The 18,714-nt window shown below is 32.5% G+C and overlaps 3 protein-coding genes across 4 annotated transcripts; 2 read left to right on the top strand and 1 right to left on the bottom strand.

The window, feature by feature from the left end:
• Window positions 1–6,828: 6,828 nt before the first annotated feature.
• On the top strand, window positions 6,829–10,809 carry LOC107940653 (protein HGH1 homolog). 2 transcript variants are annotated; one of them, XM_016874086.2, is made up of 9 exons: window positions 6,829–6,997; window positions 7,366–7,488; window positions 7,651–7,848; window positions 8,056–8,131; window positions 8,248–8,393; window positions 9,203–9,316; window positions 9,482–9,613; window positions 10,405–10,518; window positions 10,621–10,809. In XM_016874086.2, the coding sequence occupies exons 1-9, from the start codon at window positions 6,944–6,946 to the stop codon at window positions 10,669–10,671; spliced, it is 1,008 nt and encodes a 335-aa protein (XP_016729575.1). In that variant the 5' UTR covers window positions 6,829–6,943; the 3' UTR covers window positions 10,672–10,809. The 2 variants fall into 2 exon arrangements, with proteins under 2 accessions (XP_016729575.1, XP_040962936.1); XM_041107002.1 differs by lacking the exon at window positions 10,621–10,809 and having other exon boundaries at window positions 6,842–6,997; window positions 9,482–9,623; window positions 10,405–10,479.
• A 330-nt stretch (window positions 10,810–11,139) lies between these two features.
• LOC107940654 (sphinganine C4-monooxygenase 1) lies at window positions 11,140–13,739 on the top strand. Its single transcript, XM_016874087.2, has 2 exons — window positions 11,140–11,902; window positions 12,975–13,739. The coding sequence occupies exons 1-2, from the start codon at window positions 11,681–11,683 to the stop codon at window positions 13,527–13,529; spliced, it is 777 nt and encodes a 258-aa protein (XP_016729576.1). The 5' UTR covers window positions 11,140–11,680; the 3' UTR covers window positions 13,530–13,739.
• A 669-nt stretch (window positions 13,740–14,408) lies between these two features.
• LOC107940656 (60S ribosomal protein L34) lies at window positions 14,409–15,627 on the bottom strand. Its single transcript, XM_016874088.2, has 4 exons — window positions 15,439–15,627; window positions 15,222–15,301; window positions 14,752–14,861; window positions 14,409–14,658 (listed from the first exon to the last, which is right to left on the bottom strand). Exons 1-4 carry the CDS (start codon window positions 15,515–15,517, stop codon window positions 14,568–14,570), a joined length of 360 nt encoding a protein of 119 aa, XP_016729577.1. The 5' UTR covers window positions 15,518–15,627; the 3' UTR covers window positions 14,409–14,567.
• Window positions 15,628–18,714: the final 3,087 nt, after the last annotated feature.

The raw sequence follows: 18,714 nt of genomic DNA, 5'->3' as shown, positions 1-18,714 counted from the left end.
ATTAAATTGATGATTCAAGATTATTTAGTAAATGTATAATGTGTAAATATGTTTGAAAATTATGAGTGATTTTGGCCTATTATCATAATTGTAAGATGTTATATGATGAATATACTTGTATTCTAGTAGTTAAATATTTGACTTACATATGCTATATGTATAAATTTATTTATTTGGTTTAGTTAGCTTGGTAAATTGGTTGTATTAATGATAGTGAGAAAAATATATATATATGCTTTTCACTTACTAAGCTTTAAATAGCTTACTGTGTGATTGTATTTGTTTACCTTTGTTTTATAGATTTTGAAGTCGTTACGAGCTCGGAGATTCGTCAGTAAAGGACACTATCGACTAATTATGGTATATTATAGTTGAATTCTTTTTTTTTTTTTGGAACTATGGCATGTAAAGGTTAGCCTTGGTTTTAACTTAAAATTTGAAAATGTATATATTAAAGCTATGCAAAAATGGCTTAAGATATTATCTATGTTAGGTTTTTGGTTGAATTATGGTTTGAGGATGTTTTGATCATCATTCAAATTTTAAATGGATAGTACTTATAAGGTAAAGTACATATATGCATTTGGTAAGGTTTTATTTATGAGTTTTCGACATTAAAGTAAATGGTGTAAGTATATTTGGTAAATGTATAAAGATAAGTAATGGTAAGTAGGGTGATGATTATAACTTAGATATATGTATATATTGTATTCGGTTAAATGTTTAGAATAAGTATCATTGTATGCATGGAGTGATGAGTTATTTTAGTTATGGAATGAATTAATGGTCGAATGCAAATTATAATGTATGTGAGGTTAGGTAATAATAAGTATGATATACATGTATGATGTGAATTGGCTTTGGTATTAAACAGGTTTGGTTGGGATAGATAGAAAATAATTTATATTCAGTACTTAAGCTTTGATTAAAATAATTTAAATTGATATTGTAGGCCATGTGTATTCGGCTATGGTAGGAGCTTGTGATAGATAATACAATGTGATACAAATGGATTTGGTTTAATGTTTTGGCTAATAAATAAATAAATAAATGTTATATATTCGAATGTGCATGGTTCATGGATTAAATGATATTAAATTAAATGTGTTTTAGGTTGCTTGTAATTTTGATTAGTTTAAATCATGAATTTAAGTAGCCATACGAAAATAATCCATTTTCATGTTTGCGTTCAAGTTGTTAATAATGGCACATTCATACTAGTTATATATAATCTTTATGCTTTTGTTAACAATTTGAATAATATGATTTTTGTAATTATACTTATACGGCTTTGTACTTGATTCATTTTGAATGGTATGATATATGATTTTATATGAAATAAAATTTATAAAGTTGTATGTTTTAGGCTGTAATTTATATGCTGAGTGGTGCCTTGTATATGTAAAATATATAAGTATTTTATATGCTGTCAAACTTGGGCTGTTTAGTCTTAAAAATTGTTATTCAAGTTGTATATGTTTGATTAATTTATGCTTAGGTTAATTATGATATTGTAATAAGATAATTCGGTAATTGGGAATATAGTAATTATTATGGAGTATATTTGAATATGATCGATTTGAAGATGTACGTGAATTTGAGATTTAGGTTGAAATTTATTTTGTATTAAGAAGCATGCATAATGTCTTAATTGGTATAATGGTATAATCGACAAAAGCTTGAAATTGTTAAGGATATATATATGTATATATTTTTGGTGAATGTCATGAAGATACAACCATACTATGGCTTAAGAGTTTTATAATGTCCGCATATACATTAATTAATTTGTAATGATTTTGATATATGGATTTGCGAATTGATTAATGGTATATATATAGATATGTGCAAATTGTATATGTTATGTTTGACCTTAGTTATATGATTTTAGGTTATAATTAGTTTTAAAATGTTAACAACAAGTTTATTTTTAATTATATAGGTTGATGGTAAATTATTATGTTAGGTAATACCTTGTAACCTCAATCCGGCAATGGATAAGTGTTAGGAGTGTTACACCTATATTTACGAATTTTACCAACAGGAGGCTTACCAGTTCTAACAAGTTCTCTACCTTGTGGCATATCAAGAACCGGTTGAGAAACAGAAGGGGGTGGAGGTTGTTGTACAGCCGAGTTTTTTCTTACAAACTCTGTAAACCACTCGTTCATCATTTGGAATAAGGCTTCTTTAGCCTCTTCTCCTTGGTCCTCAGATACGGGCCTTCTATTACTTGAGGCTGCTCTTTGTACTAAAGCTTGAGCATTGCTCTCAGCTTCTTCAGATTCAACTTAGTTGGATGACATTACTATATGAAAAACATGTTTAACATGGTCAGGAGATATTATACTTTCACAGATTATATAATGGCATGTATAGCTAGACTCGTACATGCTACGTTAGTCCTAGAATCGGATAAACTGTAGCTCTGATACCAATAAATATAACACCCTAACCTATATCCATTGTCGGAACAATGTTACGGAGTATTACTGGAATATACATATCAAATACAGACATTTCAGATTATTTAACAATCATGTAAAAAATTATTCAATAAGTCCCTTAAATGAACCCTCGAGGCCCAAAACATACATTAGAAACAAGTTGGGACTAAACTGGGTACTCAGAGAATTTTTTGCAAAATTTCAAAATTTTTCCTCGGCGTAGGGGACACACACCCGTGTGGTCAGGCTGTGTGAGCACACCCGTGTCTCAGGCCGTGTGCCCATTCAAAATAGGGCACATGGCTGTGTCTATACTTGTGTAACTCTTCAACTTGGGTCACACAGCTAAGTCACACGCCCGTATGCTAGGTTGTGTGTAGGTGCAGGGGTCACACGACCAAGCCATACGCCTGTGTGCCAGGTCTTGTGGAAAATCCTAAGCATTTTGTTTTGAAATTTTAAGATACAGGGGACACACGGCCAAGACACACACCCATGTGCTAGGCCGTGTGTCACACACGGCTGAGACACACGCCTGTGTGGATGAAAATAGGCTTTTTCCAAGGCCACATTTCTCACCCAATTTGTCTTCCACCTACATCAACACTTTAATACATTCACCAACCAATTCAAGACATTAAAACCAGGCCAAAACTAAGTCTTATGCATGACATATTATCACATATGTTCAAGTGTTCAAACTTACCAAATACACATATGTGCATATAGGCATATTTTACCAATTATGCTATCTCAAACCAATCATCAATAGGTCTATAAACTTTCCACCATTTAACCATTTCAAACACACACATCAAACATGTTTAGGCCATATATTTACATATCAAAATATACCAAACACAAGCCATACCAATGGCTAGTTTCAACTAAATATTTATATGCCATCATTTGGCCAATTTAACCTATACGTGTCATTATATCCAAAAAAAAAATTGTTATTTATACCAAAACGAGCTGAAGGATAGTGTGATGTTGCTCCGACCCGCGTCCAACCTTTACGAGCTTCCGAATACTATAAAACATAGGAAATAAACAAGGTAAGTATTTAATGCTTAGCAAGTTCGTATAATAGGAAATTAACTTACCTTTCATTTTCATTAAAATAAACATATAATATGCATTCAAGCAATTTGGCTAATATCCTAAAACACACAACTTCATCAAACATGTTAGTCATTTACTTCACATGGATTTCAAGAATCGTGTATGAGCTCATCAATACCAAATTTCCATGTAATTCATGTATATACAAGTAACAATTCACTTTGAATTCATTTATTTTCTCATAGGGTTTTACCCGTTGAGTCATTTAAAATATCGATGGATACCCGAGTAGTACACATAAAGTGTACAAGTCTATACTTCGTCAATTCATATTTGGGAATACTCATACGAGCACATAAACAAGAAGCCTTCTCTCGAGCCATATAACAGGAAGCTCATATGAGCCATGTAACGGGAAGCTTATCCGGGCTGTATTACGGGAAGCTCATAAGAGCCATAATCAGGAAGCTCATAAGAGCCAATAACGGGTAGCTCCGAAAAGTCATTAACGGGAAGCTCTGGATAGCCATATATCGGGAAGTTCAAGCAAGTCATATCGGGAAGCTCACAAAGAGCCTTTAATTGGGAAGCTCACGAAGTGCCATATAACAGGATGCTCATAAAAGTTGCGGTGTGCCCACAACACATGCAGAATCACAACTGATCGGGATTCTCCGAAGAGCTATTAACGGGAAGCTCGCAAGAACTATATAACGGGAAGCTTGAGAGGGCTAATATCGGGATTCTCTTTTGAGCTATGGTGTGTCCACAACATATGCAGGACCACAACCAATTTGGGAACCTTGTATCCATTGGATCTCATTTATTTTAAACGGGACTTAATATTTTCCAAACATTGTCGGATCTGTGATCAATTTCATATACATGACATTGACACAATTCACATATATAACATTCAATTTAAACATATAAATATACAATTTAGTTACACGAACTTATCTTGACAAGTGTTCGTTGATTTGTTGTCTACTAATCCGACACTTTCTCTTTTCCTCGATCTAATTCCGTATTTTGTCTATCCAGATCTATACGAGTAAATTTAACTCAATTTAATACAATTCATAGTCAATTCAATTCAATTCACATCCTAGAAAGAATTACCATTTTTCTCCTATACTTTTAATTAATGATGATTTCGTCCCTAGGCTCAGAAAATGAAATTCATGCAATTTAATCCTTATTCCAAGCCTAACCGATTTTTACATGTAACATTTGCAGCCCAAGTAATTCATAAAATTCAGAATTTTCCCATGAATTTTACATATTTATAATTTAGTCCTTAAATCACAATTTTATCAAAATTCACTTTACAAAAGTTGTTTATCTATCAACAACCTTTCATTTTCTACCATAAATTTCATAATTCATGCATATTCATCCATGGAAAAACCCTATTACTTTGAAAACTTTACAAATTAATCCCCGAGATAGCTAGATTAAGTTATTATGATCTCGGAAATATAAAAATTACTAAAAACGGGACTTGAATACTCACCTAATTAGGCCAAATAAGTTTTCTCTTTCTTCAATTCTCCATGGCTAGGGTTTCCATATTTTATTTGGGAAATATGATGATAAAGTGATGATATTTTCTTTATTTTATTATTTATCATCTTTATTTTTCATCTTTCCAATTTTATCCTTTTATTTTTCTAATTTTCCATGGATGAATCATCAAACTTATCTATTAACTCCTCTTAATGGTCTACTTGCCATATAAGGACCTCCAATTTTGAATTCCATAGCTATTTGATCCTTTTAGCTACTAGAATTCAACTTTTGTATTTTATGCAATTTGGTCCTTTTATCAATTAATCATGTAATTGGTAAAATTTTCTTAACAAAATTTTTATACAATATTCCTATTATATGGTAGACCATAAAATAAATTTAAAATAATTTTTCTTACGGACTCAGATTTGTGGTCCCGAAACCAATGTTCCGATTTCACTAAAAAAAGGTTGTTACAACAATTGTAGTTGTTAATGAGTTGTTTAATTATGAAAATTGTTGTCACCTCAAAGGGTGCTTCACCTTTACTCCACTCCACCGTCACAGCTGCTCCCCCATGAGAGCCTTAGTGCCTCGAATCAGTCTTGGAGGTAGAAGACACAGTGTCTTTGGTGAAGATGGGAAAAATGAATAAGCTTATTATACCAGGAAACCTCTCAATTTTTCCCTATGATTAAGCCCTTATACTTATGTATGGTATTTATAAGACATATCTTAGGGTATCCGAAGAGCTTGAACTCGTGACTGCATAACGATCGTCTACTGGCCCCCAGTTATACTCCAATTCGTGACCGCATAATGGTCGTCAATTGAGACTTCTGCTTAGACTAAATCACCGTCGCCTTGGAACCCGACTTCCATAAGATAAGTTTCTAAGGTAATGGTCCCATCTCGACTTCCATGGAATTGTTTTCCTATTATTGAAAAAGAGCACAGTTTTTCAAAAGTAAAAACAAAAACACAATGATTCACCAAAAAAGAGCTTGTTTGAATGTAAGTTTTGGCTTTAATAAATTTGGGTTTGATTTTGTCTTAATGAAAATTTGACTTTGATTTCTTAAGAAAAAAAAGATAACAAAAAATAAAATCGATAGTGGATTTTTTAAAAATAGTTTTAATACTTTTTAAAAATATTTTGACTATAAATTTTAAGATTTTTTAAATTTTTGGTAGAATTATGGTTAATTTTTTTAAAAGTATCAAAATAAAAATTTACCAATAGTTTAAGGGCTAAATTAGTAATTAACTATTTAAATTAACGTGTCATGTCATCCTTTTAAGGTAGTTAACGAACAAATGACCAAAATGTAACAATTCGATATCATTAGTGATTATTATGTAACTTTTGAAAGTTGGGTGACCCAAATGTAATTTTAAACAGAGCTTAGGGACAATTGGTATAGTTTACCCTAAATTTTTTTTATGTTTTATCCCAATTCTTTTGCAAGTTACTTTTGACAACAAATGAATGTTAGTTTAGAAAATAATGTCAATACAAACTCCACTCCATCCTTAAGTAATTAAATTGATGGCACCTACCCGGTGTAAGGGCGAGGATTAATGGTGAAAGAGAAATTTCATGAAAAAAAAAGCAGCTTAATAAAATGAGGAAGGGTAGAGGATTTTTTTTCCATGTCAATAAATATAAATAAAAGAACATGTCAAAAAACATTAGCAGCTAGACTAAAATTTTAACAAACCAAAAAGTAGAGGACCATTTTGATCAAATAAAAGTAGAAGACTAAAATTATACAAAACGTGAAATGCAGGGATGACCTGTAAAATTTAACCTAAGATATTAAAATCTGGAACGAAGTCGTTTTGAATCATATTTGGAGAACACTTATTTACGAATTGTTCGCTGCTTCGCCGTCGCGAGCATCAACAGAAGAACGATAATGGCGACTGAACTGGAAGAGCTAATAGGCTTCCTCTCTGCCCCCTCTCCTCCTGTAAGTTTCCCTGTATTCATTGTGACCATCTATTTTGCTTCTTATAATTCGCCACAAATTGATGTAAAATTCTCGAAACTGGTTTTTATCTTTTTAAAAATTGTTTTAACAAGTTTTCAACTTCTACTCTATATTTAGTTACTTATCAGCACTCGAACTAAGCTAAACAGTTTATTTTTGGGTCATTTCATCTTCATACAAAAAAACCCCATTTAATTCCCAGCTTTAGTTCTTCCTTTTACAACTTGTAGAATTCAAGTCGTTGAACCTTAAATATACTTGTATAGAAGTTTCTCCATTCAGGGTTGTTGCTGTTTCAAGCTCAGTTGAATTACTTGTATTGGTATTTATGGATGTTACATGTGTAGGTGAAGAAGGCTGCTGTTGATATTGTGCGTGATTTAACAGGCTCTGAGGACGGCTTGCACTCTCTTTCAAACTATGCCAACACCGTGCTTCCATCGTTATCTAGGCTTTTGAGTGATGATAAGGTGTTTATGTTTTTACAGAGAAACTTTCTTTTGCTAATCCTTACTGCTTTTCATTAACTGATTTTAGTGAAAATGTTTGAATCAATTAACACAAGCACCTATCTTTCGATTTCAAGCACATTTCATTTGATGGGGTGGTTCTCTCATATATAAATGTTGCAGGAAGTTTCAGAACCAGCTGCCGAAGCTCTTGTAAATCTGTCCCAAAATGCGGGACTGGCTGCTAAGATGGTTGAAATGGGGTTGATTAAAATAGCCATGGATATGTTGTATAAGCTAGGCTCTAGTATTACTCAATTGCTGGTTATGCTCCTGGTTAATCTAACACAGTTGGATGATGGTATTTCTTCCTTGCTTCAGGTGCTTTCTTTTTATTCCCTATGACTATTACTACTCTTTTTTGAAATCCATACAAATATTGGGAAAAAGGTCATTTTTTCATTTTAACTATTGCAAGATTTATATTGAATGTTGTATGTCTATATCTAGCTTCTTATTATGGCTCTTTTTCTGCCTTATCTTTGGGAAACTTCATTTACTTATCGTGCAACCTTTTGTGCTTTTTAGATTGGAGATGATAAGATGCAAGGACTTTATGTAATGAAGCTTGTAAGATCATTCTGTAGATCCAGTGAAACCAGTGGTGTGTTTTACATCTTTTTTTTTTTTTACTTCAATTCATTTATAGCCTTGTACACTTGTATTATATGTTTATCCTTCAAATGTCAGCCTCACATTCTTTTGTTACACCTTTACAAGATGACCCTTTTGATCATGTTGGTTCCATACTTGTAAACATCTCAAAGAAAGAGGAGGGGAGGAAAATGTTATTGGATCCCAAGCGTGGCTTGTTAAAGCAGATTATTAGACAGTTTGATTCTTCTAGTCTATTGAGAAAAAAAGGGGTATGTAAAATTGATTAATGAAGCAGTAAGTTTCTTCAGTATTACTCATTTTATGGAATATTCTTCTTCTTTTAGTTTTCTTCTTCTTGTCCTTTATGGCAATAACGCTTGACCCAGAAATCTTGGAAACTCTTTCTAACCTTGTGGAAAGTCTTTGAAGTTGCATTGAAATATTTATAGCCTTTTCTAGGATCCAGTGATTCGATCATTTTGCTTCATTGCATTATTGCTATAAACATGTAAGGTCCTTTAGAGAATTTGCTGCTGTTGCCAAGTTAGGACTGTCTCAGAAAAAGCTGGTTCATTAACGGCCTATTACATGTTAATGAGACAGCATCTGCTTGGTCACAGTTTTCCTTGTTGGCCAAAGCTCACCCGTGGTTGTTTATCAGCCCCAGAATGATTACTGCATTTTTTCTCGCAGATGTCTTTGATAAGAATAACCGTTTTAGGGGAGCTAACGGAAGGCTTTCCATAAGATAGCCTGCCCATAATATAACCCAAGATTAATTTGAGATTTGCATTAGAAGAGCTTAATGAGCTAGAAATTTGTTGTAAGAAGAAACTGAAAGAGCTGATACTTCATAACTGACGGATCAATATTCAATAGTAGACTTGTTCAGAGTATGGTGGGTAGATAAATTGACTAATTTGAGAGTTTGATTAAGCTTGTGAATAGTTTCTTTTCAACCATGTTTTGTAAGTAAAAGCTTACTCTAATCAAGCTTAGGGGCGAAGCTTATACAAATAAAACCAATTTGTACTTGACTAGACCTATTAAGATCAGCGGGTTGTTTTCATGGTTACAGGTTTCTGGAACTATTAGGAACTGCTGCTTTGAAGCAGAGAATCAACTACAGAATTTGCTCTTGATATCAGAGTTTATTTGGCCAGCTCTGCTTCTCCCGGCTGCTGGAACCAAGGTAACTTTGGTCAGCTCTGAAGAGAGATTTCTTAGTTTGATTTGAATGTCTTGTGGCAGCATTGCTTGGTGTGTCACATTTGTTTCATCAGTTTCTTGTTTATATATCCAGCAAAAGCTCATGGCTTGAATTTTTTTCCTCATTTATCTCTTGGCCTCTGCCCAGATATATGGTGAACAAGACACATCAAAAATGCCACTTGAGCTTGGAAGTGCACTCTCCATTGACCGTGAACCTGTTAAGGATCCTGAGATTCGTGTTCAAGCATTGGAGGCTATTTACCTGATTGCTTTACAGGTCAAAATTGGTGATATTTCTTTTGTTCCTATCTAAGTGTAGCACACTGTTAAACCCATTAAACATATTCTACTTCCTTTAAGAAATTGCAGAGCTTTCTTGTGCACCCACAAAACTATTAGCTGAAATTTTGGAAGAGGACTCTGGAAAGTTCTTAGTTTTTCTTCTAAGATTTTCTGGGGATTGTTCTTCAGTTCCCAGCTATGAAAGTTGTGACATGAGTTATTGTTTTTCATTGTGTCTATTAATGACAAGGAATGTTATTAAAGTCCTCAGAAGATATTGACTCTTATGTTTCCCTTATATATTAGCAATGCACTATTGCAGGTGGTGCTATAAAACTAGGGTATGATCGTCTCTACTACTTGGAAAAAGTATTGGAAGTTTCCACCACTTAATCCGGGAGTGATCAATACACTTTCAACTAAATCCAGTGTTAATATCTGTTCAAATCAATTTTTTCTTTCTGATTTGTTTTTATTTACCTACATACTAAATTTAAGATCATTAAAATTTCAGTCACGGATTTAGTTGAAAGTGCATCACTGACTTTTAGACTAAACTTGAGGATCATTTCTCATGGAACTAAACTAAGCTATGAAATCAACTTAGATGCTTTCGAAATGCATGGACTTTTTCATTTTCTTAAAATTCAAAACTTCGGTCCGGGTTACCTTGGTTTCCTTAATGCATCTTCTGCATTAGGATTATTCACTTTATACGAATTTGTATTCATCTCTGTGAAAGGTATTGCTTGCATGCATCACAAGATTTTTTGTTCATCTCTCCAGGAAGGGGGTCGAAGGGCGTTGTGGTCTGTCAATGGACCGAGAATATTACAAGTGGGGTATGAAGATGAAGAAGATCCAAAAGTAATGGAAGCCTACGAGCAAATCGGTTCCTTGGTATGTTTTTAACTCATCCTCTAGTAATTGTTCTGGTATATAAATAATATAATAGAAGCATTAATTATGAATCTGATATTGACTTGATTCAATCATCACCAGCTTGTTCATGGCAGCGAGAGTGAAGAACCATCAACAACTACATCAAAATAGCAATTTACTTGAATGTTTATTGGTTTCTCCATTATCTTTTTAAGCTAGTACTCTCTAGGTTTTGGAAAGGGGCCCTTGTTTTTCTAGCCAAAACGATGTCGTTATCGGTTACAGAAAGAAGTTGGTGTTCAGTATGCATTTTATGTTTTGCATTATCTTGGAGCGCTATCAATTCAGAAATCTTAATTAAAATAATATAAAAAACTTATTCAAGTAAATATCTCGGGGGTGTGACGATATTCTTTTTTCTGCCAAAACTTTGGTTACTATCATGTGTGTGTGTGTTCTTTTTATATAATATACCTATAACAGTAGAAACAAAATTCAAACTTGGACGCCGGTAAAGCTTAAAAGTAATTGAAATAAAATTGATCGGTTTTTCAAAAAAATTAAAATAATTTTTACATAATATTTCAAATTTAATCAAAAATTATATAAAAATAAAATTCAGTATTTAAATACTGAAATCGAAAACAATAATAAAGTACTCGGATCCAAAACTTTTTTAAGAAGAAGTGGGTAGGGATTCTATTTTCCCAGATCCCCGAACCAGATCAATTGCCATCACGCTATAATCGCCTGATCACTCTAAATCGATATCTTAAATATTTCTCATGATGGAGCCGCATGTATCGAATTATTATTTCAGATGATATTTTCTTTATTCGAATGCAGTCGTCGGTTCTTTTTCTTTCCCCAATTCTGGTCGATTTAGAAGTTTCACTTTCATTCCAACCCTAAATAAGATGTTTGAATTTTCTTTCTTCACTTTTTTTATTAGTAGTTGTTTCCTATACTCTTAGACTTTTCTTAATCATTGTTATTATTTTATTTATGAAAAACGTCACTTTTGACCATTATTCTCGTTTAAGCCTATAAGGGACAGACGGCAGAGTACAGACCAGAAAATTCCCAAAGTCGTCTGTGCTTTTCTTATTTTTACCAAGTTATTATTATTCCTCTTCAAAATTTGATGTGGTTTTATTTGAAGTTTGTTTAGCAAGAGGAGATGGATTTTGCTATATCCGATGAACTATTGGGGACTATCGTTCCGATTGTTGTTTACTGGATTTATTCAGGAATATATGTGTGTTTAGGGTCTTTTGAAAATTATAGATTGCATTCGAAAACGGATGAGGATGAGAAGAATTTGGTCTCCAAACAAACTGTCGTTAAAGGCGTTCTTTTGCAACAATCTGTTCAGGCTGTTGTCGCCATCCTTTTGTTCACGGTAATTCCTTCCTAAAATTAAAATTAATTAACTTTCTTTGACGATTGATTTCTTTTTCACTATATTTTCTAATTATAGCTGATTTTTTCTTCTTCTTATGGTTGCGATCTTGTTTTTCTTTTTTGATTTTAGGATTATCTTATGGTTTTTGATGCTGTGTTTCATTGAATTTTAGCTCCTTTTTAATTTCCTTTACTAGAGAAGCCTTTATGACAGTATTCATAGCTAGGGCCTTTCCCCTTCTTTTTTTTTCAATCGTACCGCTATTCGTTCTTAGAATTAGACTGTCACTTGCGTTACTCAGAAAGTAAGTTAGTCCATAAGATTTTGCCAAATTCTCTAGGCATGATTCCAAATTCTTACCCTTGATTACTTTGCAAGGATACAAGCAAGTGTTTGGAGTTAATTATTTGGATGCAATATATTTGTCCAGGCTGACTTACAAAGGTTGGATGGATACTCTAATCAGCCATGATTTCAACTTGATTTCTTTTGATCCACTCATTATTATAAATAGGACAGCAAGTACTTATTTATCTATACTCAACTGCACATGTCCTGTCCCCGTAGCCCATCTAGTAGCCTTGTTACATTGAATCTATGGTGTTCCGACTCATTTGTTTTCCCTTAGCTACACGTTTATAACACATTTTTGGACGTGTATGTAAGTATTGTCCTCCAATTATATGGAAAAACTTAGAAAGATTGAGCACACGTGTTAGTTATATGCTTGCTCCAAGTCTGAGAATCATAGCATTGAATTGTCTTTGTAATATGAATTTTCAGCTATAATCTTACCGTTTTAGTATGCACTTCTCTTTTGCGTATCTACTGACTAATCCATCTTCAATTTATTCTTTAATAGTTATGAGGTAGGCAGAATAAATGTGGAAGTATGGTTTGTTATGGCTTGTGTTTGTGATCTCTAGCTTGTTGGTTAACTGTTTTTATTTTCCTTTGTTATCTTTACTCCACTTTTGGTTTTTGTTAATTGAACCTAAGATTCCATTCCTTTTTCAGTTGCCAAATTGTCTGTATTGTATTTAATTTTACCAAACATTGCATTTTGCAGTTGTCAGGGAGCGATGCTGGGGCATCTGCACAACAGTCATCTTCCTTTATTACTCTAGTTAGACAATTTGTCACAGCAATGGTGGTTCTGGATACGTGGCAGTATTTTCTGCATAGATACATGCACGAGAACAAGTTCTTATATCGGCACGTGCACTCTCTGCATCATCGGCTTGTTGTTCCTTATGCATTTGGAGCTTTGTACAATCATCCAGTGGAGGGGCTTCTTGGTGACACAGTAGGCGGTGCCTTATCATTTCTCCTCTCTGGCATGTCTCCACGAACTTCCATCTTTTTCTTCTCTTTTGCCACCATCAAAACAGTTGATGACCATTGCGGATTGATGCTTCCTGGAAACCCCTTTCATATTTTCTTTAGAAACAATTCTGCATATCATGATATTCACCATCAGCTTTATGGGACCAAATACAATTTCTCACAACCGTTCTTCGTCATGTGGGATAGAATTCTGGGAACGTACATGCCTTATTCACTCGAGAAGAGAACAGAAGGGGGCTTCGAAGCACGGCCAACGAAAGAGTTCAAAGACGATTAATTAGTTATACCGTGAGCATTATAATTAATTAGTTATAACGTGAGCATCCCTTTCCTTTTATTACGTAAAATGTACCACCAGAATTATTCCTTCTTTTTTACTCATCAGTGAACCACACTGCTTTTGTGATTTGTATATTCCTATATTCTTAGGATCTAAACTTCAGACTTACTATTTTTATATAGAGAAGTAATAATGATCTATTAGTCACGACTCACACTCACTCAAGCCTATAAGCTTTTCAGGAACAGCTTCAGGCAGCTCTTCATCTCAATGGATAAGAGAGAAACTGGGAAGTTCATATCCACACAAAGTTGTTTAATGCTAGTAGTGGAACTTGGGGATTTTATTCTATAATTCATGTCCTTATTTTGAAAAGAGTTATATTGACTTTTAATTCGAATTTAACCATTATTATCTCAATCTGTGGTTTTCATGCGAAATTTATATGATAACATGTAGGTGTTAAAGTCGAGGATATTTTAGAGATTAAAATCCAATGAACAACGCAAATAATAGTTTTTAAGGACTAACAAAAGCAAAGAAAACCATATGTATCAAATACTCTTTTCTAATAGAGTAGTTAAACTATATTATTTAAAGATGTTTATTTATTCATTAAAGAATTGTTTAGTAAATCTAAATTTCCATATTACTTGACTCAGTAACATCAAACTCAGTCAGAGTCGTCCAGAAGCGAAATTTTAATTCAGAAACAATTGAGAACTGCTCAGCTCAGAACATCTAAAAACACTCAATGCCAGTCAGCATGGACTTTTCTCAAATGGTGAAACAAATAATGTGGGGGCAATCGCATAACCAGGCAACATTGCACATTCAGTGGAAATACCAAATTTGGAGAAGAGCAAACAAAGTGAGTGTTCCAAAAACAAAATTTTGACATGAAAGTTGATTTGTCGACAAGATGAAAAAGTAGAACATGATTCATAACAAATGTAAAAACATAAATCCAAATCTTAAATCCCCTCAAACTACTATTCCAAGATTCACTATCAATCCATTAGCAAATCCTAGCTCTCACTTGGATGATTGCTTTTCCTTTGTCTTCTGAATCTTCAGTACCTTCTTCACAATCTTTTGCTCTTCCACCAAGAAGGCCCTTATGATCCTGCAATAATCCCCAATCAACAAAACATGTCTTGAACCGCTGAATACATGAATGCAACATGACATAGAAAGTCTCAAATGTTGATGAACAAACCTTTCTCGAACAGCACTTCCAGATAGAACTCCACCATAAGCACGGTTCACAGTCCTACGGTTTCTAGGCAACCTAGACCTTTTATACTCAGCAGGCCTCAAATGAGGAATCTGCAAAATATTATAGGCTTATTTAAGCGAAACTGAGAAAACTATAGTCAAACTGAAATACCCAGTTTTCGTTCTCCGTATGCCTACATTGTACTTCAATTGAAAAGCCATGAAACAATGTAAATTGAAATAACGCTGATGATCAAAATGACCCTAAACGTACATATAAGTTAAAATTACCATAACATTTAAGTCTAAAATATCACAAGATCAAAACTTCACAGAAACCTAAAAAGAATGAATCAAAATCTCCAATGAATCACATATCAGCTCCCTAAAATCATAACCAAGAAACAACTTCCTTATAAATAATTCAACAGTCATTCAATAAATTCCATCAAAAGGGAAAAAAAGGCATACTCCTTGAATCCTCTTGCCGGTAACAGGACATTTAGGTCCACTAGCTCTTTTCTTTGTCGTTTGATAAACAAGCTTCCCTCCTATAGCAGCAAAAACAAAAGAGGAAATCACCGCCATGCCAATGCACCATCGATCATAAACAGTCGTCCCATGGATTCAAATAAACCAAAATATCTTTACGAATCTGGGTTTTGGAGAGAGAGATGGAAGAAGATACCTGGGGTTTTGACGACGCGGTGCTGGTTGGACTTGGTGGCGTAGCTGTGACGCGTGCGGTAAGTGAGCCGCTGAACCATTTTGGAGCTGCCTCTGGTGCTGGCCTAGGGTTTTGGATTGGAGGCGATTCAGTTGAGTCCCCAAGGTGTATTTATCGCCAACTAAAATGGGTTTTAAAAATCAACACTTCGGCTATTGGGCTTCTTTTTCTTAGTTTTAAACAGCAATACTGCCGCTCTATTGGGCCTTTTTTCTCAGTTTTAATTTCAAGGGTAAACTACATCAATTGTCCCTAACCTTTTATTAAAATTACATTTCAGTCACTCAACTTTTAAAAGTTACATAATTGTCATTAAAGTTATCGAAATGTTACATTATTGTCACCCATCCATCTTCCATTAAGAGGGTGATGTGGCACGTTAATTTAAAGGGTTAATAACAAATTTAGCCCCTAGCTATAACCAAATATCAATTTGATGTTTTTAATTTTTTTAATAATAATCCTAAAAATTTAAAGGGTAAACTATCCAAATAGTCACCCAAGTTTTAATACGTTCCTTTTTTGGTCACCAATTTTTTTTTTGTTAATTTAGTTACTTCCACTAGATTAATTGTCATTTTAAGTCACTCCACATTAAAATGCCTTGGTCGCTAAACGAAATGCTAACGTGGCGATCTTTTGATTGGTATAATAACAAATTTAGCCATTAACACTTTACATATTTTGTCAGTTTGGTCTTAATTCTAGAAAAACTCAAGAAATTTAACCCTCAATTTTTACACATTTTTTTCAATTTAGTCTAAATAAAAAAAATTATAATGTTAAGAACTTGAAAATATATATAATTTATTATAAAAGGACATAAAAAATATAAAACATTTAAAAAACTATAAATTTACATAAAGGCTTAATTGCTATTTGGTCTAAATTCTAAAAATTTATAAATAAAATATTCAAAAATATAAAACATTCAAAAAATAATCAATCAAAACCCAAAATCAAAATAAGTTTTCTTACTTATAATTCAAAATCATGAAGAACCCACAAAATGCTCTTACTTTTGATATGTGACACCACACAACAGTGTGATTAAAAAATTAGAAAAAAAAAAAGTTCAAACTTTTCTTTCATTTTACTAGATTTTTTGGTCAACCAAACAAAAGAGAGAAACTTTGCAAAACAACATTCATCCTTTCACCTCCTTCCCCATTCATGCTCAAGCTTCCCATTGTTCTCGTACTTCCACCAAAACCTCACAATCTCAAATACCATACTTAATCCATACCCAACTTTACTAGACTGAAACTACATCATCACTTCATCATCGAGCACTCACCATTAAACCTACACCCAAAGTCGTTTTTTTTTTCTTTTACAGACACACCCAAACTCAATTTCGCTTTTTCTTTTAATGAGAACAAAATTGATCAATGAAGTACCGCTTAGTCTTAAGCATTTAAATCCCTCAAAACCTTGCACTTTGCTGCCGAAATGGAGTCAGAGATATTTCTACAAGTAAAGGCTTTCTTATTTGAATCCCTCAACCAACTGTTGATCATGGTGCTAGTTGGATTTGGTAGTGATTGATTTGAAAAATTAATTCAAAGGACTTGTTTAGTTCAGTGGGGTTTAAAGAAAAAAATTTTGATTCAAAAAATTCAAGAGAAATTGAAGGTTAAATATTGTTGAATCTCTAAAACATTTTATTAAAATATAAGAAAGATTGATTTGAATCCCTCAACCAAATTCATATTTAAGTTTTTATGTAATTATATATATATTTTTAACAATTTATATTTTTATGTCAATATATAATAAATTTTATATATTTTTAAGTTTTTAAAATTATAATTTTTTTGAATTTGGACTAAATTGACAAAATTTGAGTGTTAAATTTGTTGAACTTTTTAGAAATTAGGAACAAACTGACAAAATGTATAAAGTTTTAAGGGCTAATTTTGTTATTATACTAATTGAAAGACTGTCATGTCAACATTTCATTTAGTGACCAAGGCATTTTAATGGTGGAGTGACTAAAAATGACAATTAATCTAACAGGGTGACTAAATTAAAAAAGAAGAAGAAGAATGGTGACCAAAATAGGAACGCGTTAAAACTTGGGTGACTATCTAAGTAGTTTACCCTTTAAATTTTCTAGAATTATTATTAAGAAAATTTTTAAAAGTATCAAATTGATATTTTAGTTATAGTTCAGGGGCTAAATTGATTATTAACCCTTTAAATTAGTGTGTCACAGCCCCTTCTTAACGAAAGTTAACAGAGAAGTGAAAAAAATGTAGCATTTCGATAACTTTAATGACAATTATGTAACTTTTGAAAGTTGAGTATCTGGAATGTAATTTTAATCAAAGGTTAGGGACAATTTATAGTTTGCCCTAATTTTAAATGAGTTAATTAATTATAAAAAATGATTGAGTAATTTAATTAATTAATACTAATTAAATAAGTTACACAATATAATTACAATTTTGTTAAAATCATGATGATTTTATCATATTATAATTTATGTGCAAGCTTATTTAATTATTTGAATAAAATTAAAGTACAATGATAGCATAATTTAATTTTCACTTTTTGACTTTATTATCTAATTTATTCATCCAATTAAATACAAATCTAAAAAAGTAAATTAATCCTAAGTCATATTTTGTTTTACGGAGAAAATGTATTTATTGTGGATAGTAATTTATGCAATCTATTACTCATTCGTTGTTCCTATCCATTCATTTACTATTTTTATTATGTGATTTATTTAAAGTTATATTAAGTTAGCAGAGAGACCAGTTGGACATAAATAATTGAGACATGAAAATTTGTGATTAAGTTCTAACTTTTCATCTATTAATTACAAAGTTATGTAACCATAGGGTTAATCCACTAAAAGTACCATGACTAATCTTCTTATTATATATCATTACAAAAGCTACTTATGTTAAACTTTTATTCAATGATCTTATCATACGTGTGTTATCCTCTTAAGATATCCATAATCTTTTAGGTTAAATATGTTCACCTAATACAATTCATATTTGTCTTATGGTTACAATTGTATCTTCATTGAGGAAAAAAATATTACTTATACTAATAATGATTAGTCATTTGTCCCAAATAAATAACTCACGATCATATTCCATTTTTATAATTCACTCAATGCCAATGTGATGATACCATTTACTCTTTTAGGTAACTATTATTCCACTAATGTCAGTGAAGCCATATTATGTCATGTACCAAATATACTAACTTTTAACCCAC

Source organism: Gossypium hirsutum, chromosome D12, assembly GCF_007990345.1.
Source record: "Gossypium hirsutum isolate 1008001.06 chromosome D12, Gossypium_hirsutum_v2.1, whole genome shotgun sequence".
Lineage (NCBI taxonomy): Eukaryota > Viridiplantae > Streptophyta > Magnoliopsida > Malvales > Malvaceae > Gossypium > Gossypium hirsutum.
The sequence above is the reverse complement of the archived record's forward strand: the minus strand, read 5'-3'. Positions and strand labels throughout refer to the sequence as shown.

Bases quoted from the DNA above. Each gene is read 5' to 3' on its own strand.
- LOC107940653 (XM_016874086.2), top strand. From the start codon at position 6,944: ATGGCGACTGAACTGGAAGAGCTAATAGGCTTCCTCTCTGCCCCCTCT. The intron at 7,849-8,055 runs GTGCTTTCTTTT...TGTGCTTTTTAG, and splicing joins GTATTTCTTCCTTGCTTCAG to ATTGGAGATGATAAGATGCA. The intron at 9,614-10,404 runs GTCAAAATTGGT...TCATCTCTCCAG, and splicing joins TTTACCTGATTGCTTTACAG to GAAGGGGGTCGAAGGGCGTT.
- LOC107940656 (XM_016874088.2), bottom strand. From the start codon at position 15,517: ATGGTTCAGCGGCTCACTTACCGCACGCGTCACAGCTACGCCACCAAG. The intron at 14,862-15,221 runs GTATGCCTTTTT...AATATTTTGCAG, and splicing joins CCGGCAAGAGGATTCAAGGA to ATTCCTCATTTGAGGCCTGC. The intron at 14,659-14,751 runs GTTTGTTCATCA...GGATTATTGCAG, and splicing joins GGAAGTGCTGTTCGAGAAAG to GATCATAAGGGCCTTCTTGG.
- LOC107940654 (XM_016874087.2), top strand. From the start codon at position 11,681: ATGGATTTTGCTATATCCGATGAACTATTGGGGACTATCGTTCCGATT. The intron at 11,903-12,974 runs GTAATTCCTTCC...TGCATTTTGCAG, and splicing joins TCGCCATCCTTTTGTTCACG to TTGTCAGGGAGCGATGCTGG.